Source organism: Hydra viridissima, unplaced genomic scaffold (assembly GCF_058129835.1).
Source record: "Hydra viridissima isolate aposymbiotic clone 2 unplaced genomic scaffold, HvirCarnegie_v1 scaffold_4, whole genome shotgun sequence".
NCBI classification, from domain to species: Eukaryota; Metazoa; Cnidaria; class Hydrozoa; order Anthoathecata; family Hydridae; genus Hydra; species Hydra viridissima.
The window spans coordinates 18,683,971-18,709,990 of record NW_028324303.1 but is presented as its reverse complement, the minus strand read 5'-3'; the positions used below and the strand labels follow the sequence as shown (position 1 = coordinate 18,709,990).

General features: G+C 30.0%; 2 protein-coding genes and 1 pseudogene across 3 annotated transcripts in view; 1 reads left to right on the top strand and 2 right to left on the bottom strand.

The window, feature by feature from the left end:
- LOC145183636 (mucosa-associated lymphoid tissue lymphoma translocation protein 1-like) overlaps positions 1–6,070 on the top strand; it is a 29,367-nt gene extending 23,297 nt beyond the window's left edge. Inside the window, exon 16 of the mRNA XM_090085585.1 lies at positions 5,583–6,070. Within this exon, the coding sequence (XP_089941711.1) occupies positions 5,583–5,873 (291 nt within the window). The 3' untranslated portion in view covers positions 5,874–6,070. The remainder of the gene's footprint in view (positions 1–5,582) is intronic.
- Positions 6,071–12,667: 6,597 nt separating this feature from the next.
- On the bottom strand, positions 12,668–21,956 carry LOC145198064 (uncharacterized; annotated as a pseudogene). Its single transcript, XR_016452210.1, has 6 exons — positions 21,775–21,956; positions 20,736–21,292; positions 17,775–18,038; positions 17,298–17,471; positions 16,856–17,147; positions 12,668–13,013 (listed from the first exon to the last, which is right to left on the bottom strand). The product of XR_016452210.1 is annotated as an uncharacterized LOC145198064 (transcript).
- On the bottom strand, positions 19,560–20,673 carry LOC149890301 (uncharacterized). The gene has a single exon (XM_090086399.1). The coding sequence runs from the start codon at positions 20,559–20,561 to the stop codon at positions 19,665–19,667; it is 897 nt and encodes a 298-aa protein (XP_089942525.1). The 5' UTR covers positions 20,562–20,673; the 3' UTR covers positions 19,560–19,664.
- Positions 21,957–26,020: the final 4,064 nt, after the last annotated feature.

Sequence of the window (26,020 nt, the reverse complement as noted above, 5' to 3'; positions counted from 1 at the left end):
TGATATTTGTTTTTATTTATGGACCATATATATATATATATATATATATATATATATATATATATATATATATATATATATATATATATATATATATATATATATATATATGCAGTATTGGACAAAACATTTGCAACCTAATAATGCTAACTTAGTTTCTTTATATAAAAGTGCTGCATTTTTTCAATTTAGAGAAATAACTATGTAACTGTTTAGAGACAAAGTTCTTCAAGTTTATTCATCACAAAGTTCATTATTTGTACACGAAAATTAATAAATTAATCAAAAATATTAAAAAAAGTTGATTTCCTTCTGGACAAAACAAGTGCAACTCGACAAAATGTTGACCAAGCTGTATTTCGCTATCAATATTTCGTGGCGAATCCTTTGTTGTTTATCACAGCCTTGCATCTTCGAGGCATAGATTCCATCAGGTGATCAATGAAACTTTGTGGAATCACTGCCCAGGCCTTTTGGATTTGTTCAAACAGTTGATCCTTATTACAAACACCTTCACGATTAATTCTGCGGTTCACGATCTCCCACAAGTTCTCGATAGGGTTGAGATCCGGAGATTGAGGCGGCCAATCCATCACCGATAGGTGGTTGTCTTGAAACTACTGCTTGACTACTTTTGCAGTGTGTTTCGTTGTCTTGCTGAAAAACCCATTTGACTGGCATATTCCATTCAGCATGAGGTAACATAACATCTTTCAGGATATTTTTATACATGAAACGGTCCATTATTCCATCGTTTCGATGTATTGGACCTAGACCGTTAGCAGAAAAACATCCCCAGACCATTACATTGCCTCCACCATGCTTCACGGTCTTATGGCAATAACGTAAATCGAGGCGTTTTCCGGCCGGTCGACGTACACGGCAAATGTCATCGCTCCCAATGATGTTGAACTTCGATTCATCACAGTTCAGGACAGTTCGCCATTACTGCACATTCCAGTCAAAATATATGAGATGTAGCAAACAGGAGTCTTTTCTTATGGTTTTTTAGTGAAATCAGCGGTTTCTTTGCAGGGCGTCGAGAAAAAAAACCGGCTTCAACAGCACGTCGTCTGATTGTTTGGTCCGATACTGGCAGCTCTAATTCCTTCCTCTCTAGAAGTGGTGGAACGCGGTCTTCCACCTTTGTTATCTGCTGCCACTTACCCGTAGAACGATATTTGGAACATAGTCGTGATACGGTCCATTTTTTCACGCGATATTTATCACAAGTACTATTTTGTGACATTCCACTTACGTAATCGCCAATAATTTTCTTTCTTAGTTCCAATCCAAGGCTGTCGGGAGCCATTTTTGCACTTGAAGTCATAAAAATAATAAATATTTCTGGATGCTACTGGATGCTTCTAGATGCTTCTTCTGGAAACTTCTGGAAGCTTCTGCATGCTTCTGGAAACTTCTGGATACTTCCTTTAATTATTAAAAAACTTCCGTGACGTTGACACGGACCAGACTTAAGAAAATGAAACAAACCAAAAAAGTTGCACTTGTTTTGTCCGCTGCAAAATGGCACTTGTTAACGAAATTCTGCCTGTGTGCTGTCACCTGTCAGCTGATTGCTCATGCCATGGCATGCTATGACACCAGACTCCTGAACTGTTTGCTGTGGTAGCATAGTTCGTTTCGTTTTTAAGACATGTAAAATTAGGAACACTTTTTAGCATTGTTCGATGTTGGTTGCAAATGTTTTGTCCAATACTGTATATATATATATACAGTTGTGGACAAAGTAATAGTAGTGTGATTAAAATTAACAAATTAATGTTATCTTTAAACAGTTACTGAAAATGAAATTGTAATTTTGGATTATTAATTAAATAGGTGTGAGATAATAAACTAGTTAATAGGAAATTTAAAATTTTTACTTTTATTTATAATAATTACATAAGTATAAAAAACAGGATGAACATAACAATAGTAGTATTAATTTATTTAATGTTATATTGCAAATAATTTATTTTGTTAACAAAAAATTGGTATAAATTAAATTAAACAATAGTAAAAAATTAACATTTAATCGCATGCCCCCGGTTTTTTATCACAACTTTGCATCTATTCGGCATTGAGTTAATCAAATTTTGACGTTCTAAAGGAATGTTTTTCCAAGCATTTTGGACAACTTGCCATAACTCCTGCTGATTTTTTGGCTTTTGACTATAAACTGCCTCTTTTACATCCGTCCAAAGGTTTTCGATCGGATTGAGATCCGGTGACTGTGCAGGCCAATCCATAACTGCAACCCTATTCTCGATGAACCAACTTTTTACCCTGCGACTGGTATGCTTTGGATTATTGTCCTGCATATAAACCCATCTTATATAGGGGCATATCTTCTTCTGCATAGGGCAACATGGTATTTTGTAATATTTGAAGGTATATGTCTTGGTCCATAATACCATCAATCTTATAGATTGGCCCTACGCCATTATAAGAAAAACAACCCCAAATATTTATTTTTGCTCCACCATGTTTTACAGTTTTTATGGTGTATTGCGGCCTCCTAGCATACATCCTGCGTCCACTTTACCCAAATAAAACAATTTTGCTTTCATCAGACTACAAAATATTACGCCATTTTGAAACAGGCCAGTCTGCATGCGTTTTTGCAAAATGTAATCTTGCTACCACATGCCTTTTTTTCAAAAGGGTAACTTTTCTTGGGCTTCTGGCGACTAACTTACTTTGTACTAACCGCCTACGTACTGTTCTCGAAGAAACGCTTAAATTTAAATCTTCTTTAATATGGCGGGAAGTTACAAAAGGATCGGCAACAGCAGCACGTTTTATCAATCTGTCTTCATGTTCAGTCGTTTTTTGTTTTCGGCCCCTTGTTTCGCCTACATTTTTCCATTTTAGAGCATTTCTAATTAACATAGAAGAACAACTTAATGTCTCTTGAATAAATTTGTATGTTTTCCCTTCTTGTTTTAATTTAATTATTAGTTGACTCTTTTCTGTACAACAATGCTTTGCACGACCCATAATTTCTATTTATAAAATAAATTTATACGATTATTTTATATATTTCATTAAATTAACACTAAAATTAATCTTACCTTTAATTAGTCTTATTAAAACCAAGTAAACAAAAAGCTAATGTAAATAAGTTGATAGGAAACAACAGATTTGTTATTTTAACCTACAAATCTAGAAATGTTCGTATATAAAATTCGGGACTTCCCTAAAGTAATTTGAACAGTGTTACCAACATTTTTTACTCCCATTTCATTATTCAGTGTTTGTACTACTGTTATGCCTAAATTTGTTAATTTATATTTAAATTTACATAAAATTATTATCACAAATCATTGTTTTACTAGCCACTACTATTATTTTGTCCACAACTGTATATATATATATATATATATATATATATATATATATATATATATATATATATATATATATATATATATATATATATATATATATATATTTATTTATTTATTTGTATAAAATAAATAAAAACACCTTTTTATGGAACTCTGAGTTTCATGCCTTACGGCAATCATCAGCCATAGTGTAGACACTATGGCTGATGATTGCCGTAAGGCATGAAACTCAGAGTTCCATAAAAAGGTGTTTTTATTTATTTTATACAAATAAATAAATAAATATTGCTCTATTATTCAATAGTATCGAGCACTCTCAAACGCACAAGAGTATTTGTATTATTATACTATAACAATACATTATATACTTTGTATATATATATATATATATATATATATATATATATATATATATATATATATATATATATATACAGTAGCGTCCAAAAGTAATTGGACAAACACCTTTTTTGTTATATTTTCTCATTAAGTTAACATTTTTAAATGAAATTTCGCGTAAGCGTGTCAAATTATACTACAATTATGAAAAACAAAACAAAAATTCCCTTTTGGGAGTAATTACTCAAAATTTTGCTAAATGAATGGAAATGATTGGCTCAAAAGTAATTGGACAAACTAAATTCTAACAATGTTGATATAATTTAGACTATTTTAACTTCTTTTTCTGAAGGCAGATTTTTATAAAAACATTCAATTATCAATAATTTGCAATGGGACATAATAAATATTTAAGCGAGGCACTGAAAAAGTTGATTGTACATACATCTAATAATGGTAAGACTGTGCGGCAAATGTTAATAGATATGAACATTCCGCGATCAACAGTTGGTTATACGTTAAAAGTTTTTCAACAACGGAGTCACTTTCAAAGAAGTCAGGACGCCCGAAATCAACAACTTTTCCCCAAGATAATGTTGTAGTAAGATCGTCAAAGGCAGATCCGCGCAAGAGTGCTAAAGAAATTCATAGAGAACTTACTCAATCACATCAAAATTCTTGCGCTTATGCAACAGTAAGGCGTCGCTTGAGACAAAACAACCTTTTTGGCCATCAACCTGTTAAAAAACCTTTTGTTTCTGCAAAAAATCGTAGAGAACGGTTAACATTCGCTAAATTAAACAGCAAACCAATGGTTGAAAATACTATGGAGTGATGAGTCAAAGTTTAATATGTTTGTTCCTGATGGTATTAAATCTGTTCGACGTCCATTAGGTGTTCGAAATGATGTTAAGTATCAAGTTCCTACAGTAAAGCATGGTAGTGGTTCAATAATGGTTTGGTCATGTTTTGGCCGTGATGGAGTAGGTCCAATCTATCGATTTCAAGGCATTATGGACCAAAACATGTATAAAGGAATAATCAAAGATATAATGCTGCCACATGCAAAAGACAAAATGTTGCGTGGTTGGACTTTCCAACACGACAACGATCCAAAACACACCTTCAAGCTAGTCATGGAATTTTTAGCTCAAAAGAGAGTTTGTATCTTGGAATGGCCGTCAAAATCTCCGGACCTGAACCCAATCGAACATCTTTGGGAACATATTGAGAGAAAAGTTAGTGTTCGGAAACCATCTAATCAGCATGATTTATTTGAGTTGATTAAGCGCACTTGGGAAGAAATACAAATTGATGTTTTATTTAATTTGGTTCATTCAATGCCACGTTGATGTAATGCTGTCGTTGTGGCAAAAGGTTTTCCAACGAAGTACTAGGATTATGCACAGATTATATACATTATGTAACAGAATATAACACTATGTAACATTATGTATATTATTTAACAGAAATCTTCATAAATATTGCTGAAAATTTATCCTTTGTTGAGAAAGTGCTTTTTTTAAACAACATATTTAGTTTGTCCAATTACTTTTGAGCCAATCATTTCCATTCTTTTATTAAAAATTTGAGTAATTACTCCCAAATTAGGATTTTTGTTTTCTTTTTCATAATTGTAGTATAATTTGACATGCTTATGCAAAATTTCATTTAAAAATGTAAACTCGATGGAAAAATATAACCAATAAGGTGTTTGTCCAATTACTTTTGGACGCTACTGTATATATATATATATATATATATATATATATATATATATATATATATATATATATATATATATATATATATATATATATATATATATATATATATTAAACTTTGCTGCACTTTGTTTAAAAGTGTTTTGGATTTATATTTATGATATAGGACCTTACGATAATTGAACGGAAAGTCAGTAAATCAGTGAGACCTAAACTAGATAAATGGACTGAAGTCCACGATTTTATAATAAAAGATATGCAAAAAATATCTAGTGAGTTGCTTTTGGTTTTTCAATTGGAATATCGATTAAAAGGTGCAAATAACTTTAGCGAACCTTTTCATTTGGATCTGAAGATTAATATGGGATTTCCTTTGATATCTGCTCACTTTCGTGAGTTTCATCAGTGGATTTGCGAGGATAAATTGCCTGGTGGACACAAGAACACTTGGGTATAACTAACAATTTTTATTTGATGTCACGTAGCGCGTTTTATTTAAAGCTGTCAATGTTAAAAAAGCGTGTTTTTTTTTGTTTGTTTTTTTTTGTTTTAATTGTAAAATTGCGGACTGTTCTTTTATAGAATTTTTTTGTCAGACTGAAAATTACTTTTTGAACGCTTACACAACAATTTAACATTTATATATTTATTGTATTACAAATTTTTCATTTTAATTCCCTGATGGGATTTTATAGCTTTTATATGTATTTTGCTTTTTGTTTTCAAACTTGATTCTTAAATGTTTCAGACTTTCGAAGAATTTTTTTTTTCCTAAATTTTTCTTTCGTTGTTGAAAGTGAAAACTTTTCATGTTAAAAGAATTTCATTTAGAAAAAATCTATGCAATGATTAAAATATATAACTCTACTCAGTTACCATAAATTGTAACTTTATTATTAAGATTTACTTAAAATAAGATATAGCATTCACAATATTTAGAATTTTTACTCCGTGAAAAACCTCAAGTGTTTTTTTAATTCTTATGGGTTATTCAACAATTCTCCTCAATTTATTGAGATTAGAGTTTTCAGTTTTCCTTTAAATTTCTGTTATTTATTCAAGGATTGAGATCTTAAAATTCCAGATCAAAATGTAAAAAGGTCTTTGAGATATTAGGGTTTGAGACTGAAAATAACCAAAGTCATAAACTTTATTAGTTAATTACTAGAGAAATTAAAGTTTTATATAAAAGAAAGAATCGATCACACCCGACAAACAATTCTACCAAACGTTATGTTACGCTTTATGTAATACATGTTGTTTTTTTTATAAGCATAACGCTTATAAGCATATGGAGGCTCAGGTTTGGAAAAAAATAAGCATATGTAAGCATATTCGTGAGCCTCCATAAACTATTTTAAAAATTTGAATTTCATTTACTTAAAATTTTAAATATATATATATTTCTAAATTTATTATTTGTAAAAGAACAAAAGCTTGATAAATTTGTTTTTTTGCTGGACAATTTGAAGGGAAAGATGCAGGAGAATTTTAAAGATGCTGTGGTTGCTGCTAAAGGACTTCTATGGTACGGTCTACCAAGTGCCTCTGACCTTTAGCAACTAGTTGACGCAGGATATGCTGCCACTCTTAAAAGACTTATTGCGATTGAACATCAAAAATGGCTCGATAGAGATAATCATTTTGATAGATGGTTCAATAATACACTGCAAAAGAGAGACGAATTTTGGTTACACATTGGGCAGGGGAAGCTTGGAAAGCTTTAAACACTTCAACGTATGACAAGCAAAGGAAGAAATGTTGGACAATGACTGGGTTTTTAATGACTTCTGATGGCTCAGAAGATTCGCTTGTTAAACCAGAGGGCCTTAATAGTTACAAAGTGCCGCCACCATCCATTATAGATCCTGGCAGTGATCAACCCATAGGAAATCAGGGTGATATTCAACCGGTGGAGGTAGATGATGCTATAAATGAAAGTGCCAACAAAATTCTTCCAGATGACACCTTTATTGGTCCGGACGAGAAGGAACGCGAAGTTCATATCTTTGATTTAATTGATAACATTTGTATATAGTATATGTTTTATTTTTTGTTATTATACTATAACATTAATTCAGCTACACTAAAACCAAAGCAAATACAGAGCATAAGTCAACTTTTTATTTTTCTTATACCCATTAACTTTTAGTAACGCGCACACTTTAGGAAAGTATTGAAATAAGCATATTTTATTAGAAATATGCTTAAGCTTAAGCATATTTTTGAGCCTCTTTTAACTTTTTGCTTAAGCATACTCGAGCCTGTTTCAAAAATTTCATATGCTTATAAAAAAAAAAAAACATGTAATTTTGAGTATCATTTCAGCGAAATGTTTTTTTTTTTTATAGAATTATCCTTTAGATTTTTGTTGCCTTTATTGTGTCTCTACGATGAAATTCGTCTGATTTCAAAAGGAAATAGCTTCACTTCAACATATTGTCTTAACAGTAGCCATCATTTCTTGCAAAATTATTTTTGATAAATTTTTCGATGCTGAAACCCATTTATTCTTCATATTCTTTAGTGAACTAACTCAAGTGTCCTTTCACAATTGACCAGTAGGGCTCTACGGGGCGCTTTTTGGGAAGATAGGGTGAATTAACTGATTTTGGAACAAAATTGTCTTTTATCTGTTCATACCACACGATTGTCTTCTTAGAGTAATGAAGCAAAAATCAGGCCAGAAATGTCTAGAAATGTTGTAACTATTGATAAAAGGGAGTAGTCTCTTTTTCAAAAACTCCTTGATACAAGTGTCTGCTGAGTGACGAAGAGAAAGCAACGGAATCCACAAATGAAAGTTGCTTATTAGATGAAGTACTTAGGTGCAAATTTTTAAGGCTGATTGTATTTAAACTTGTTTTTGATATCTTTACCTTTGAACTTATAGTAAACTTACCTTCAAGGAATTTAAGCGAAATCCTTTTTAATGTGAGCAGGGCCGGCGATAGGGGGGTGCATAGGGGGTGTGACACCCCCCCCCCCCCCCTCCCAAACACTGAATCTTAGTCGGCACGAAACGGATTCAATGACCTTAGTCGGCAATGCAGACTGATTTAATTTTTGCGATTACATTTTAAAACACTTACTTTCAATTTTTTACAGCATTTTAAGTTTTTTAAAACTATTACGAATAACTTTTAAGACTTACGATTAACTTTTAAGACTTACTTGCTCTTATGTTGCTAAACAGTTCAACAGAGATTTTCAACAGTATTAATAATGACAAACTGGCTATGGATAATTTAGTTGAAAGTTCAATAAGTTATGCACTTCAATTAGGTATTGATCCTAAACCTGATTTTAAACGAGTTCATACACTGTTAAAAAAATATCGCGTTTTCTACGGAAAATTTCCGGCAGCTACGATGACAAAACTTCCCGTTATTTTACGGAAAAACCCATCACATGTAAACGGAAATTCTGTAAATAAACGGATAGTTCCGTTTAAATACAATGGGTTTTTTCCGTTTATTTCCGTTAAATAACGGGAGGTTTTGTCATCGTAGCTGCCGGAAATTTTCCGCATATAAACTGAAATTTCCGTTGAAAATCAATGCGTTTTCCCCGTTAAACAACAGAAAGGTTGTGGCAACTCAACTGCCGTATAGTTTTCGTAAATGAAAGGAATGTTGTTCATATGAAAATTTAAAAAGTGAACATTTTAAATGTAAAATAGATTGAATGTTATCGAAAATATTATCTAAAACAAATCATTTTTGATTTACAATAAAATATTAAATTTTCCGTGATTAAATAATCAATTTGTAAATAAACAACTTCAAATAAAAAAAAAAAAAATAGTTAATAAAGTATTAGCACATAATAATATAATTATATTACATAATCCTATATAAATTTACAGTGTGGTGCAAAAAAAAAGCCACACTCAATTTTTTAATAAAAAAAAAAGCAATAAAAAATGTCTTAAACTCATATAATAAAAGTGATATAAGACAATTTTGATAGAAATGCTTTTGATATTATTCTATATTGCATATAATAAAAAGAAATTAGGATTTGTGAAGTATTTTTCAAGTTTTAGTTGTATAAGTACTTAATTGGCCACACTTTGTTTTTTATGACTTCTGCGCATCTAGAAGGCATACTATCTACATGCCTTTTTAATAAGTCATTTGGCAAAGCATTCCAACCAACAAGAAGAGTTTGGAACAGTTCATCTTCATTTGTTGCCCTACGATCTTTCAACTTTTTATCCAATATAGACCATAGGTTTTCAATTGGATTTAAATCAGGAGACTGTGCTGGCCAAGACATAACTGGTATCAATTTAGATTCTAGATATCTCTTATTCAACCGTGCTGTATGTTTGGGATCGTTATCCTGTTGAAAGATGTAGTCACCATTAGGAAAAAATTCTTTTATACTTGGTCCAAGTTGATTAACTAAGATTTTGTGATACAAATGCTGGTCCATGGTGTCTTTCACCCGGTAAAGTTGTCCAACTTTGTGTGCACTAAAACAACCCCACACATTGACCTTTTTGTCATGTTTAATGGTTGCGTTTCATGTTTGGGGGTTGAATTTTCCCCAATTAATTTCCAACAGTGAGGTCGACCATTATAAAACAAGATGAAAGGAGACCCGTCGCTCCAAATAACTTTAGCCTATTGTTCACATGTCCAATCTTTGTGCTCAATGCACCACTTTAATCTTTTTTTGCGATTGATTTCACTAACAAATGGTTTTTTTATTTGCTTTCCAGAAAAAAATTCACCTGATACTTTTATTCGATGAGATATTATCCACTTTGAGATATTAGTAAGGTTCAAATCTAGTTTTATCTCACTACATGTGATTTTACAATCTTGTTTGACAACATTAAGAATGTAGCGATCTTCCTTTTTTGAAGTTTTAGGTTTTCTCCCTGATCCAATAGAGCTTTCAGTTGTACCATTTTGTTTATATTTCTTCACCAATCTGCTAATAGTGGAGTTTAAAACGCTCTACATAGCTTCTATGAGACTCTCCTCGGTCAGCAGCTTCAATAATTTGTCCAATTTCTATATCCGTTCGCTGTTTTCTAAAATATTAAATGTGCCCATATTATTCTGTATCTTTAATGATTTTTGTTATTTAAATATTAGTTTATATATATGCATACCTCTTCTTTCCTGAATTTTTCACTACCACATCCAATTTTTTTTGTTTTGCTTGATTATACAATTTATACTTGAAATCAAGAAAAAATATCAGTGTGGCTTTTTTTTGCACCCCACAGTACATAAAAATTTATTTTTATCTAATATATATATATTAGTTTCGTAAAATATAAATAAATCAACTCAAATGCAAAAAAATATAGTATTTCCTTTCTTATCCATTTTGAATCAACTAAAAATAAAAATGCGTAAGTTTTTGAGTAAGGAAACATTTTAATATTTAATAAAGTAATAAATTTAAAAAAAAACTAATTGTGTGCAATGATTGATTACTTTAAAGTTGTTACTCTATATGACTGATTTAGCGAAGGCCAATTTTTTACCATTGTTGGTGCCAGTACTAAATTAGATTTAAATTAAAATTAGAAAATTAGATTTTTTTATATTAAGTAAATAAAAATCTTTAGAACTTCTTTGAAATCAAATTCTAATAATCAATTACTAAATTTACCTACCAAATAATACAATGATTTTTTGAGCAGCAGATAAATTAGAAAAAAGTTTAAAACTCTATTTTAACTCTAGTAACAATTATTCATTCTAATAAACATTTTAACAATCTAAATGTTCTTTTCTAATCTTTAATAAAAATTTATTTTGATTTATTATAAAACCATTTAAAAAATAAAATTTTAAATTTTTTATACTAAGTTATTTTACTTATTTTATATACCATTGTTATATATTATAATATAATGAAAAATGAATATTTTATAACAGAAAATTAATAACTTTAACCCATCTGGTCCTAAATCAACGCTAAAAAAAAAACTAAATTTATGAAATAACATTTCATTATTCTAAGAATGTTTGAAAATTAACTTTTTCTTGCTTAAGCTAAAAATTGTTACAAAACCACTATATCTCTCTTTATTACTAATATTTTTGCTAAACACAAAATAATTAAAAATAATTAATTTAATATCCCTGGAGTTGATAATACATCAGTATATATATATATATATATATATATATATATATATATATATATATATATATATATATATATATATATATATATATATATATATATATATATATATTATAATATTTATATAAATTAATATATAATATTATTATATTTCATAAAAAATTATGTTATAAATATTATATCTAGAGTGAAATCCAACTTTTGATAAAAGCATTACAAATTTTTCAGTAAATAATCGAAGAGGAAGAAGATGCAATTGTCAACTTTTATAAATATTTCTATTTCTTTTTGAAGCTAAATGTGTACCCAAATATAAGTTTGAAAAATCATCACTTATGGCGGTTTAACATGTTGATTATAACTGCAGTTATTAATACAACGGAAACTTCCGTATTTGAAAATTTGGCCGCAGATACGGAAAATTTCCGTACATAATGTATCTGTACATCCCATAAATGGATATACGGATACTTTCCGTGCAAGTAACAGAATATTTTTCCGTTTTTTAACGGAAATTTTTAACAGTGTAGAAGAAGACTATTCACAGTAAAAAAATTACCCGTTATATTTTTTAAAAACATAACGCCAGTTTTCGTGTTTTATAACGGGTATTTACCGTTATGCTCAATGTATAATTCGTATGAAAATAACATAACGGTAATTACCGTTACGTTATTTTCATAAAAGTTATACATTAAACATAACGGTAATTACCCGTTATGTTCAATATATAATTCGTATGAAAATAACGTAACGGTAACTGCCGTTATGTTATTTTCATACGAATTATACATTGAACATAACGGTAAATACCCGTTATAAAACATGAAAACTGGCGTTATGTTATCCGTTATGTTTGAAAACCTGAGATAACGGGTAATTACCCGTTATGTTATCCATTATGTTTGAGGAAATTTCAGTATTCTTAAAATATGCTTTTTTTCTTCTATAATGACCATGCAATTCACTAAAAGCAAAACTCTCTCTATATATACATATAAATTGTTAGTTGTTACACAACCACTTATAATTTTTTTATAAAACAGTTTGATATGGAAAAGGACATTAACTGCGTTCTATGCAAATACTTTTATTGGTTAAAAAGTTTGTAATCATTATAAATTATTCAATATATAGTATCATGTAGTTTAGGATCATGCATATATATTTCAAACAAACTTTACATTACTTCGAAAAGAGTTCAACAGTGAATTGCACTTTTTTGATATGAAAATAAATTGTTCAAATCCACATATCTCTTGAAAAAAACCAAACAACTGCCCAAAACAAGATGGATATGATAAGTCCAATAAATAATACACGATAACTAAAGTCACCACCATCTCACTGGTGCTGACTAATGGCTGAATATCCATCTCAAGACCCTGTCGACTCCTTATGCCATACTCCTTGTGATTAAAAAACACTTGGGGACCATTTCAGACCTCGGTACTCTTACGTATTCTCCAATAGAGTCACACTAAAAAAATATATAATAGTATAATAGTAAAATAATAATACTGCAAAAAAATTTTGTGAAAATTTTTAAAGTAGACATTCCAGTTTTTCACACACATTCCAGTTTAAAACTATTTCCGTGAAAGAATTAAACTAATACAAAAAAAAAAGAGACAGAAAAGAAAAGTATGCTATTTCATGGAAACATAGACATTAGGGCTGTCCAAAAAAAATTTTTTTTTCAGATTTGATTGCATAGTTGTTTATTTTGTGCCATTTGACATAGTAATTGACTGTGCAAAAAATCTTTCCAATCAGATAATGTTTAGGGGGTGCTCAATGACCATAAAGTTTTACGAAAAATGTGAAAAACATGGAAAAAGTAACAAAGTTCCACAAATTTCTAAAACCCGGTTAATTAGATTTTTCAGATTTGATCAGTTTTGATTATCTCTAAATATTAAATTCTGAATACAAATTACAATCCACATCCACTTTAGACTGGTTTATTAGCAGAGAAATTAATGAAATAAAATACTGCAATACGACTAAAGTTCTGCGGTTTTTGTTATATCAGAATTTTTCCAAAATAAAACACTAGGATTTTTGACTCTTTGTCATTGATTAAAATACGAATTATAAACAAAAAAATATATGAGCAATTAACATTTAATTATCGTAATGTTATAGTTCGTGCAATGTTAATGCTAGCGAGGACTATAACTCTTCAGAGTACACTTTCTGGCATCTGGCACTCGCTTTCCGTGATCCTCAACCACCTGAATTAACCTCTGCATTTCAGATTCATTCCTTGTAATCGATTCATTAAACATCGACATTAAAGCCACAGATCGTTCGGCAGCATCATTTACTACTTTCAATGAATATACTAAATTTTTTCCTTCTTGGTATTCTGGGGAATCATTCCAGGTAGCTGGATCGTTGTTGAACAGAAAATCAATATCAACCTTCATTGACCGCAACGCACTTGCTGAAACTGATGTCACCAGCATGTCCAGAGATTTCTTCTCTAGACTTTCAATGTTCTTTAATTTGATCAACCTTTCAGACCAGTTCTCACCGTGAAATTTCATGTTGGAAATCATTTTTCGCTTCTCTTCCGTTTGAAGTTTGTTTGAAAACAAAGCTAGTGGGACCAATTCTGGTGAAAGGTACCACAAATGGTTTTGAAAGTTCTTGACTGCTGCTTTGGAAATCGTTTTATTCACAACTGCAAACTGCTTAAGTTGCTGAAACAGAAACAAGTCATTAACTGGAGCATCGCTGGCATTTGTGCATGATATCCAAGATTTTACATAAACCAGACTAGCAAATAAGCAAAATTCACAGAGATTTTTTTCCTCTTTTGTGGTCAACTTGAACTCTTCACGAAATAAATAAATCTTAAAACAATAAATAACCTTGGCCATCCAGCGAGCCATGTGATAAGCACCAGGGATCTTGAAATGATAATTTTTCTCTTCTTGATCAGGCAGTTTTCCAAGTATTAACAGACAGAGATCCATGATTTCTTTGTAGTCATCCCTTGGCATTTTAACATGCAGGTTTTCTTTGAGGAATGCAATCACTTCATTTTGTAGTTCTTGCACCAGGGGTATTTTCATTCGAATGTCATCCAGAGGTTTAAAATTTCCTTGATTAACTTTGGGCCAATATTGCTGAAATCTCTGGAAAAGAGGTATGTTGGGACCAGATGATGGTCCAAATAGTGATCCAAACACTCCTGCTACAATGATCTCATGAACATGGTGTCTGCATACGAAATATAACAAATTTCTACCTATATGTTTCTCTAGAACTACACATGCACCATTTTTGGAGCCAGTGTTAGAGGCTGTAGTATCAAAACTCATTCCAATAACATCACCAATTATGTCCCAGAAATTAAGCAGATGAATAACTGCTTTTGCTTGGGCTTCTCCAGTTCCAGCTGACAGTTTTGCTATTCCAAGTATTTTGTCAACATTGTGACCTGTCACACCTACAGATAGCCAGTCAACATTTGCTTTAGGGGCTGCAGAATTTGTACGATCTATCATCAGTTTGCCATCCCAGTGGACAATTAATGGTGGTTTGTCCAAATCGCAGAATTCAGTTCGAACAGTGGCTTCAATATTTGATCGATGATAGGTTCGTTTTCTACGGACTGTAGAATGTGACAATGATCCATCATCGAGGTTCTGTCCACCAGCCCTTGCAATTGCTGCTGCTAGTATAGTAAATTTTGTGTCAGATAGATTAATTCTGTCTAATGTTGATGAAACATCAGGCGAGTCAAGAATTGTATCTAAGATACATTGTCATTTTGGAGTACTTGCTAAACTTGATTCAGCTGACCCTGAAGAACTTGCTTTACTGACTTGTTGTCTGTAATAAACAGGGATTTCTATCTCAAAATCTCTATCAACCATTTTGTCATTATCAACAGCATCATTATCGTTGTCATCACTATAACTTTCGTCATGTAAAGGTTCAATAACTGGAACTATTGCACTCGCACCAGATTGTCTTTGCTCTTCTTTTAGCTTTCGTTCTCTCTCTGCTTGTTTCCTTGCTTCATTTCTTTCTTCTAATTTTGAAAGTTCTTTGTCCTCTCCAAACATCACCATTTTTCTCTGACATCTCTGATCCAATAAAAATTCTTTATCTTCTTCAATTCTGATCATGGTTTCAGCATCCTTGTGGGCAATGTCAAAAAGTAGGCCAATGGTGTCTGTAAATGATTTCTCTCTCGATTTCTGAGAATCTGACAATCTGGATTTATTTTTTTTTATTAATTTAAATTCCTGGACTAAAGTTTTCAACTTTAAGACTACATTCGGATGAAATGCTGTCGGAATACGGGCTTTATTCCAAATAAAAATCAGTTCATCAACAGTTGTTTTAAGACTTTCAGGCACTGACTTTTTGGTTGAATAAAGATGATAAAAAAATGTTTTTAAAACATCAGATGTTAAGGGAAGAACTTTATCTGGAAGATTTGGCTCTGGTTGTCCAATTAAAAAGATTTTGGTTTGAAGTCGTGTAGAGATAGCAACACGAGATGATGCTGCCATTTCAATGATAACTGAAATATTATGAGAAAATCAAAACTCAATACCATATTATACAAACTTATCATTCAGTTGTTGGTTTATGCAGCTGCAGCAATATATTATAATAACTATTACTAAAGAAATTAAATAAATATTTTCAAATTAGAAATTATTATTATCTGCACTTAATAACAAACAATACACTACCAGACTACCATGCTAGTTTTCTGTAATTGGTTACTAAGGTTAGGTACTATCAAAATATTAATACATTTGTTGTCAAACTGAAATTCCAAATAAAAATAATATTTATACTTGTAAACCTTTTTATTCTGTTTGAACAAATTCTAAATTGAGTTAAATAATAGTATTAAAATTATGAATACAAATTTTAACAAAATGATATAAACACAGTTGTTTTAAACACTAGCAGACATTTTTTAGTCTGGTGCCCTGATGACAGTTAATCTGCTGCACTTTAATTAATCTATATAGCACGCAATCAGACAATATTTCAGTGGAAAAAATCTAACTAACCAGGTTCTAGAAATTTTTGGAACTTTGGAACTTTTTACACGTTTTTGACGTTTTTCGTAAAACTTTATGGTCATTGAGCACCCCCTAAACATTATCTGATTGGAAAGATTTTTTGCACAGTCAATTACTATGTCAAATGGCACAAAATAAACAACTATGCATTCAAATCCGAGAAAAAAAATTTTTTCCTGTGTTCACATGAACAGCCCTAATAGACATGCATGTTGTTATTTAATTCAAATAAATTCAAAAATTCAAGTGATAAACTTACATCCACTTTCATAAACAATTTATCACATGTCTTCTTGGAAATAAGTTTCTGCTGGAGCTTTAACAAATTGTCAGTGTGGTTACCAGACTCTGGAGAAATCCAAGACAACATTGCTTGTATCTTGACTGTAGCATCCTTGAAATCAGCATAAAAACGAATTGCTTCCTCAAGCATTAGTGTAGGAGAAAAACTAATACTCTTTGGTATCAAACTGAATGTCTCATTATTAAATAGTTGTCTATTTAAAATGGACAAGGTTGGCTGTGAAGGTTTTCTTTTTTTTTAATTCATTCTAAAATGAAAAGTACTAGTCGATTTTAAACATAGAAGAGCTACAAAAATTAATCAAATAAACATTAGAATAAATTAAGAGAAAAACTATTTACAAGAATTTCTAAGTAATATAAATATTGCTTAAATCCATAAATTATGTTTTTCTTACTTCAACATCGTTTAATAGCTACTCTTGATTAGCTACCAATTCAGTCACAACAGGTTTGAGTTTCCTATTGTTATTTGAAACAGAAACCTGTGGAAGCCTTTTCACCTTTAAGCTGCGACATTTGGTATACTGATGTTGTCGAAAATTGTTTGGCAACTTTTTAAAAATGAAATCCTAACATAACCAAAATATAATCTTATAATTTATAAAAAAAAAAAAGTAACGAAATAGCAATTTGATGAAGCTGTTTGCTAAACAAACATTAATGCATAAATTGTCAAATAAAACTTTAAAAAACCATTAACTTTTAAAATTTACTTATTTATAATACATAATACATAAATGATTATTTATTTAAACCAAAAAGTACATGAACTTAAAAAGAATAAAATCTTTAAATGCAAAATTAATACTATCACTTTTAGTATGAACAAATTGGACTAACAAATACAATATTAAACATAATAATTCACTTACCCATTGTTGACCATAACAAGGATATAAGCTGAGACAAGTCAACTTTAACTTTGAAAAAAATATTTTGTGCAGAAGAATTCTATTTACAACGTTAGCATGAGTTGGGATATGGGAGAAGCAGAATGATAACAGACAAGCCATTAATTCTCTGGCCACAATCTTATCTTCTACTACAGAGCTGCTGCTAACAAATTGTTTAATGTGTGGAGGAAAGTAATTAATGAGTTGTTGTCTAACATCGCCAACAAAAAGAATTCTATCAATCTAAATCAATATGCAAGTAGATATTAATAACGTAATATTAGAAGATAGTCGTTATTAAATTAGACACCATAAAAGCTTCAAATAAAAAAATGCAAATTTATTTTTAAAATAAAACATTTTGAACAAGTTACAAACTATAAGATTTAATGATCAAGTGCTTCGTAAGTCGTAAGTCAAAAAAATGTTTTTCATCAATATCAGGATGTAAGCCTGGCAATGGCACTGCCTATATAGCAGAATTCCCAATTTTTGAAAAATTTAAAATTCTAAAGATTTAAACTCCTAAAACTCAATTAACTTAAAACAAAAAAAAGTAAGACAATATATATTCCCAATATTGAAAAAAAGCTATACAAACACACACACACACACACACACACACACACACACACACACACACACACACACACACACACACACACACACACACACATATATATATAATGAAGCAAAATAACATTTACAAACTCAGTCAAAAATAATTTGTGGCAATATTATCCTTTCAGTAAACTTTTGGTTGTAGTTTCTCACTCTGTAAATAGGTGCATATGCACTTTATGAATGACTCCAAACTGTATTTAGCTATTTAACTAACATGGAAGTGCTGGGGGTACAATATAGATGTTACCAGCCTCTTTAAAGTAAAATGCAGGCCAAGGAAAAGGAATATTTTCTGGTGAAATAGCTGTTAAAGGAATAGTAATATCTTCAATACCACTAAAAAAGCCTCTTATCTCATCATATGCAACAGACTGGAGCTGTGTTGTAATAAAAAACTTTCTGTCACCTCTGACTTGTATCTCCTTAATTACATAAACAAGAAATTGTGAACCACTATGAAACCATAAACATGACCCAAGACAATATTTAATACCATTAACCTGAATACGAGATATTACATTTTTCTTAAAAGTTACTTGATCTAATTCACAGAGAACTCTATTATTCAACTCACCAGCAGAACTGTAAAAAGATGATACAGTGTTTAAGATCATTCCCTTTAGGGCAGTATATGGCATATTTTTAAAATTAAAGTGTCTGATATTTTTAATTACTTGGTGTTTTCTCTCAAATCCCATGCACATGTGGTATCGTAGAGGACCAAATTGTCTGGATTGATGTGGATAATGTATGAGAAAATGAAGCTTAGGTATAAATTTTTCTGGATATAATTCCATAAACATTGTATGATAAGCAGCTATTTTTTCCTCTAAGCAAAATAAATAAGCATCAGTTGTAATAGGAGAGAGACATAATTGAAGTATATGAAGAAGTTTAATAAGGCATGAAAAATGAAGATCAATCGCAGTTGTTCTCAAAAAAATAGGCAAAACACGACAAAGAGATAGCACCTGAGCACTTCCAAATTTGCCCTTAATAACTAAATCGACTATTACAGGTGGTTTTTCACTGTCCTGTGGATACTGAAAGCACTTTACAAAGTCATTTAGGCTATCTAGTGTAAATAAACCTTTAAAAAACAGCGTTACTTAAGTAAAGTTCTATCTGTAAAGGTATTACGCCTTCTAACAAATCATGCATGGGATCAAAAAGCACTCATTTTGTGACATCGAAATTTCTAATTTCTGATAAAATGCTTGCAGAATGAACACCATACAATTTTGATCATTTTTGACGTTGTTTGGGAGGTAGAAGTGGATTATCAAGTTCTTGGACTCTTATCTTATGTTCTTCTATATCTCGAACAATACACTGAGAATGTCTATTTTGATTAAGCATATCTGAACGAGTAGAATTACAAACTCGACAACACCTAAGAACCTTTCTGTTAAAGCCTTCCTTAAAACCAGCAATTGCATTACATGCTAACGAATCACCGATAAAGCTCTTCAATTTAACTGTGAATCGCTTACCTTTGGTATTGGTTAAAGTCGAGCAATCAAATAAAGATAGCTCATTTAGAGATTGAACTAAATCAAGCAAAAGCGATTTCATGAAGCTTTTAATTTTAACTGATTTAGAACCGGTTATTGATAAAGGAAATATTGAAAAAGTTTTACTGAGGCTATAATCAGCGACATTTAACAACTGAAAATACAAAACCCACAACTTATGGTTTCCTCTTGATTTACCTATTGGATTGGTAATACCTAAATCATCTGAAAACAATGAAATCAATATTTCAGAAGAATTCTCTAAACACTTATCATATTCAGGGGATATCAAAATAAACTTAAGTATTTCTTTAAATGAAATATAGCATCCCTGAAAGCCATTTTTAGAAATAGATTCAAGTTTTGGTACATTAAAAGCATTTTTAAAGTATTGCTTTCTTGAATATTCTGCTGATAATTGCTGGAAAATTGTAGATAGCTCCTCTTTTGGTGTATTATCAGTTAAAATATCTTTTAAATTTGAAAAAATAATATTGACTACATTTTCAGAACATCTATATTTTCCTCTCAGGTGTAGAGCTAATGCACCAAGCTTTCTATTCTCTGAAGGAATCTCAATGTCAATTTCTTCAACAGTGTCATCAATTTCTTCAACATCTTCAATCATAGTAGTTGGAATGAGACAGTTTTTATAATGAAGTTAAAAACCTCTAACACTTTTAAATTTAGTAAAACAATTATCACATACTACTGAACCTGCCTGACTATGTAATTTAAGATGAGATATCATTATGTAAGGTCTATATGTTTTAAATTCACAAATACAACAATTTAATCTTACTTTTTGGATTGCATTTGTTAGTGGATTAGATGCAAAGCTACTTGAGCAGTATAGGATAGTTGACTGGAAATGCCTGTCAAAATATGACTGTGAAAATGCACATTTTTGAGCTAAAGCTTCTTGAACAAATACTGGTTCAGATACATCTGCTGCACTCTCTAAACTTGATTGGTCACTACATTGTTGATGTGAAGTAGGTGTCTCATCACAAGTCGATAGTGGAGAATTGGACAAATGCTGTGAACAATATTCTGCTGGTAAGCATGATGACATATAAGGCTGACCAAGTAGATTTGTCACTGGTAAAGATAAACACTGCTGTGGTGAAGAAGCATGAAAATTTTCAAGGTTGGTGTATACAGGGTTTTTAACAAAAGAAAATTCATTTAAACTTTGGCAGGAAGAGCTTGAATAACGTTTAGATACTGGCAAAGACAAGGTCTCAACTTCCAGATTTTGCTCATTTAGAATGGCAACAAAAGTATCTTCATCAATATTACATCCATTCCATGTAATTCCACAAATATTCCCACTTGTACTAGCAAACTTCTTTGAAACTGAAATAAAAACATTACTTTAAATAACTAAAGAAACTAAAATAAACACAAAACATTATTTTTCTTCAGAACTGTCTGTCTCTTTTGTAGGCTCTAAGCATATTACAAATTTATTTAAAAAGAGTTTAAAAAATTAAAAAGGTAATGTGGGGTAACTTTGACACCAGAATTTGAACCTCACTTAAAAGCAGCAACTTAAAATAAACATATAATAAAATAAAATATATATTTATGTGTATAAGTAAAGATATACTTTATGTTAAAGTGTATCTGTTTAAAGTTGGCATTTCGTAGTCTGCTTTTAAAGTTACCTTATATAAACCTTACGAATTAAAATCAAAATATTACATAGCATACATATTCATTTGCAAAAATTTTACTAAGGCAAAATATTACGTAAAAATTTTACATTATTCTTAACAACAATCTAAAAACATTATTAAATGTGTATTTCTGAAATTTAAAAAAAAATATATCCATACCATTATTTAAAAAATCAATAATACTGCTATTATTAGCAATAACAATTTTTCGCTCGCCAAGGTACTTAACAAGAACAGCTTTGAGCATTTTATCTTCTTCTTTGTTATTTCTTTTCTAGTTACAATATATTTTATGAAAGTAATAGTGTTAAACCATGTTTTGTATAAATATTATTTTGTATTAATAATAAGGCATGTTAAAATAAGTCAAATTAAAAAATTAAGTTAAAATTAAAATAATAATAAGGCCGATTAACTAATATAATATATTACTTATTTAGGGATATATATATATATATATATATATATATATATATATATATATATATATATATATATATATATATATATATATATATATATATATATATATATATATGGCGCTACTGCAGTTTCTCCCCCCCCCCCCTTTTTTTTATGAATAATTATGATAGAGAATTTTATGCTGATTCAGAAAAATATAAAAACATAGGCCTGAAAACCAACGGAAAGTGCTCTAATTCGAAGTCAAAGTTGTAAAAAATCCCACTAAAAACCCTAATATTCACCATTTTGAAAATAATAAGTTAATGATATTTTTGCTGACAAAAGCAATACATTAATAGCATGGTTTTTACGTTAAAAAAGTTGTTAAAGTATGTTTATCTTGCGCAAGTTTTTGTGGCAATGAAAAGAGCCGTTTTTTGATTTATTAGAGAATAAACTATATTGCAAGTAATGTACTTTTGTAATAAATTTTAAAAAAGAAATCAACAGTTTTTTTTTCCTAAAAGAAGAACTTTTGAAACTTAGTTCATTGTTGTTTTATCACATGTAAAATTTAGAAATAGTAACCTTTAAACCATTTTTTTTAAATAAAAAAAACCAGCGTACGATACAATGATAATTATTCATCAGTTTGTCTGCATTCTCAAATTCTAAGTTCAACCTTTATTTGAAATCTTCCATTAATTTCATTTTGTTATAACAATTTCGTTATAATACTTTAAAACAGTTATGTAAAGGCTGATGGAAACCAGGTTTGTTTATTGCGCAATGTAACGGTAATTAGTTTTCGTTAAAAATGAAAGCGTTTTGAAAAAAAATGGCGAATATTAGGGTTTTTAGTGGGATTTTTTACAACTTTGACTTCGAATTAGAGCACTTTCCGTTAATTTTCAGGCCTATGTTTTTCTATTTTTCTGAATCAGCATAAAATTCTCTATCATAATCAATCATATATATATATATATATATATATATATATATATATATATATATATATATATATATATATATATATATATATATATATATATATATATATATATATATATATATATATATATATATATATATATATATATATATATATATATAATCAACTTATCTTATTTCTTATAAAAAAAACCTCGTGCAACAATTAAACTATTTTTCAAGAATCTTTCAATTCGCGCTTTTTTTACAAATACTTTTACGATGTCATATTATTATGTGATGACATATTTCCAACCAACATAGCGGTTAACATAACGGTTAAACATAACGCCTTACATTTATATACAAATATACAAATAACTGTCGCCAACATAACGCTTTAGACATATTTATTACTTACATAACGGTGAACATAACGCCAAACTTTTCAATTACCGTTATGTAACCGTTATGTTAGCGTTATATTTTTTGCTGTGTTGCAAAAAAGCATAGATACTAATTCGAATTCTCAGACAAAATTTGATTTTCATACATTTTATAGATCAGAGTTTTAGATTCTCTAGTTTGTTTGTCTTCTGAGCATTTAAAAAAAATGTATTTCAGCCATTGAACCGTTATTTAATTTATTAAAAGCACCATATGTACCAAATACTTAGTAGATGACTTTAAAAAAATTATAGAATTATTTCCTCCAGGCTGTGATGCAGCTAAGATAACTGATTATGAAGGAATTTATTCTGAATTTTTTGTGTTGATTCATCATTGTGAATATATTTCAAATTTATCAGATATTTTTAATGTATCAGAAATGCACAAGAAAATCTTGCCAACTATAAATAAAATATTAAGATAAAATTTTAGTTTGCTAAATGTTCGTTCATTTGATGATGTACCTATAAGTACATCATCAAATGAACGAAAATTTAGCAAACTAAAATTGATAAAAAATTATTTAAGATCCACAATGCACGATGATCGACTTCAAAATGTAATGGTTTTTAATACTAATAAAGATATGTTGGACAAAGTTGATTTAAAAAGGGTTGTTGAAAGGTGGGCCTCAGTAACACAACGGAGAATAAATGTTTACTAGGAAATTTCTAAACCCGTTGAAAAAAAAGTCTTCAAAATATGTCTTTTTTTTTTAAATACGAGTTTTTATATTATTAAAATAATGCTTATTTTTGGTTACTTTAGTAATCAACTATACTATACTAAAATGATTACTTAATAATGACGAAGAATAATTAGTCGGCAACTTTTTTGACTCACCCCCCCCCCCCCCCAAAAAAAAAAAAAAAAAAAATTACGTGTTCGCGCCGGCCCTGGATATAAGTTTCGTATTAATTTAATAAGAGATATTAATTTTGCGTGAAGCAGCCATTTTAGGACGTTCTTAAACGGTGAATGCCTTTATTTTTTTTAGCCAGACAGCGTTTTGAAATTTTATTTGCTAATGGTGTGAAGAAAAACACGCGATCAAAGTATTTTATGGACGTTTGACTTACTACATTTAAATTTTTTGACCAAATCTCTCAAGGACAGCGTTGGGTTCTTTAAAATCGAAACCCTGATATTTTTCTATTTCAATTTTTTTTTAAATCCGTTTATTACGATTTCCTGAAATTCTTTTAATAGTTTTTGACTGTTTGAATTTTACAGTTGATCTTGCGATGTTAAATCATTTTGCAATTTGAAAATTGTTTTTTCCCGATTTAAAAACTACTTCCCATTCATTGCGTAAAGAAATCTTTGTTTACATTTCGCATGAAACCAAAGTAAAACTAATATTTTGAAGACTTTATGGTAAATTAAAAAATGATCTAAGTGTGTTGTTGTGAATTTCACTGTGGAACACCTAAAAGCGATTTCTCAACTTAATTGTAAGACTTTTATCTAAGAAGATTCTATGTAATGATTTCACGACTCAAATTTTGCTTCAAAAAGTGTCAACACTGTGAGAAATATTTAAAAAAAAACTATCCCTTAAAAAACTTTTAGCATGAAATTACATTTTTAGAGCTGACGTAAAAATTGTGTGAGGCAAGAATTTTTATCTGAAAGGACCATTAATGTATCATTAATGTACGTACCAATATGATAAACTAAAATTAAAGTTTGAAGAAAAATAAAATGACTCTGAACTTTTACTTTTAAAATCGCAATTCTATTCTAAGTTTTAGTTGGAGGGCTTACTCTGTCCACCGGCATAAAAAATGTGTGAATCGATTTTTACGTTTCATTTGTGATAAGATTTGAGAATAATACAAATTTTAAACCCACCTCTCAGCTCAAGAGGAGAAATTTTCTTGGATGTGTTCTATACAGATAAGTTCTTGGTAAAAAGATATTCCAAGACCTCTGTCATCTGTAAAATGATTTGAACAGAATATTTTTAATCGGGAGTTAACTCTTTCTAAAAGCACGACTGTGCAATCTTTTGAAAGGATTTTTGTACTTTGATGTACCTTTGTCCTTCCATGCACGCTCACAATACTTTCTCAAGCAGGTTTATCTTTCCCAGAAACATAGGTATTTGGTAGATACTATCCTGCACTGACCTTGATAGGTAACTCTTCACAATCCTCAATCCAATACTAGATTATAAGTTTGCGATACATTTTTCAACTTCACTTTAAAAAGAAAAGTAATTTTTTTCCATTTCTAGGATGAGCTGATTTTCCATTTCAATGAGAAGACGAAGTTCTTTAATTTTTATAAAGTTGATAAGAGTTTACGATATCCTCTGAATATAGAAACTGTAATCAAAACTATCATACAAAACTCAATGGCACCGAATATTTGCATGATCTCCCGATTTCATGTGTTTATTATTAAAGAACTCTCAATGATGTCTTAGAATCTTCACCCTCAGTAACTACACTTCGAGTAAGCATTACTTACAAATTCATTTATATATAAACAGAAAAAATTTGATATTTAGGCTAAGGCAAATTTTCTTGGTTTTGCAATACTTAGATATTCAAATTAATCAAATTACTTGCTTTTAAAGTAAACACTGACATACCCTTCAACAGTTTTTTTTTTT

Excerpts from the sequence above, each read along its gene's own strand:
- LOC149890301 (XM_090086399.1), bottom strand. The coding sequence starts at position 20,561 with ATGATTGAAGATGTTGAAGAAATTGATGACACTGTTGAAGAAATTGAC.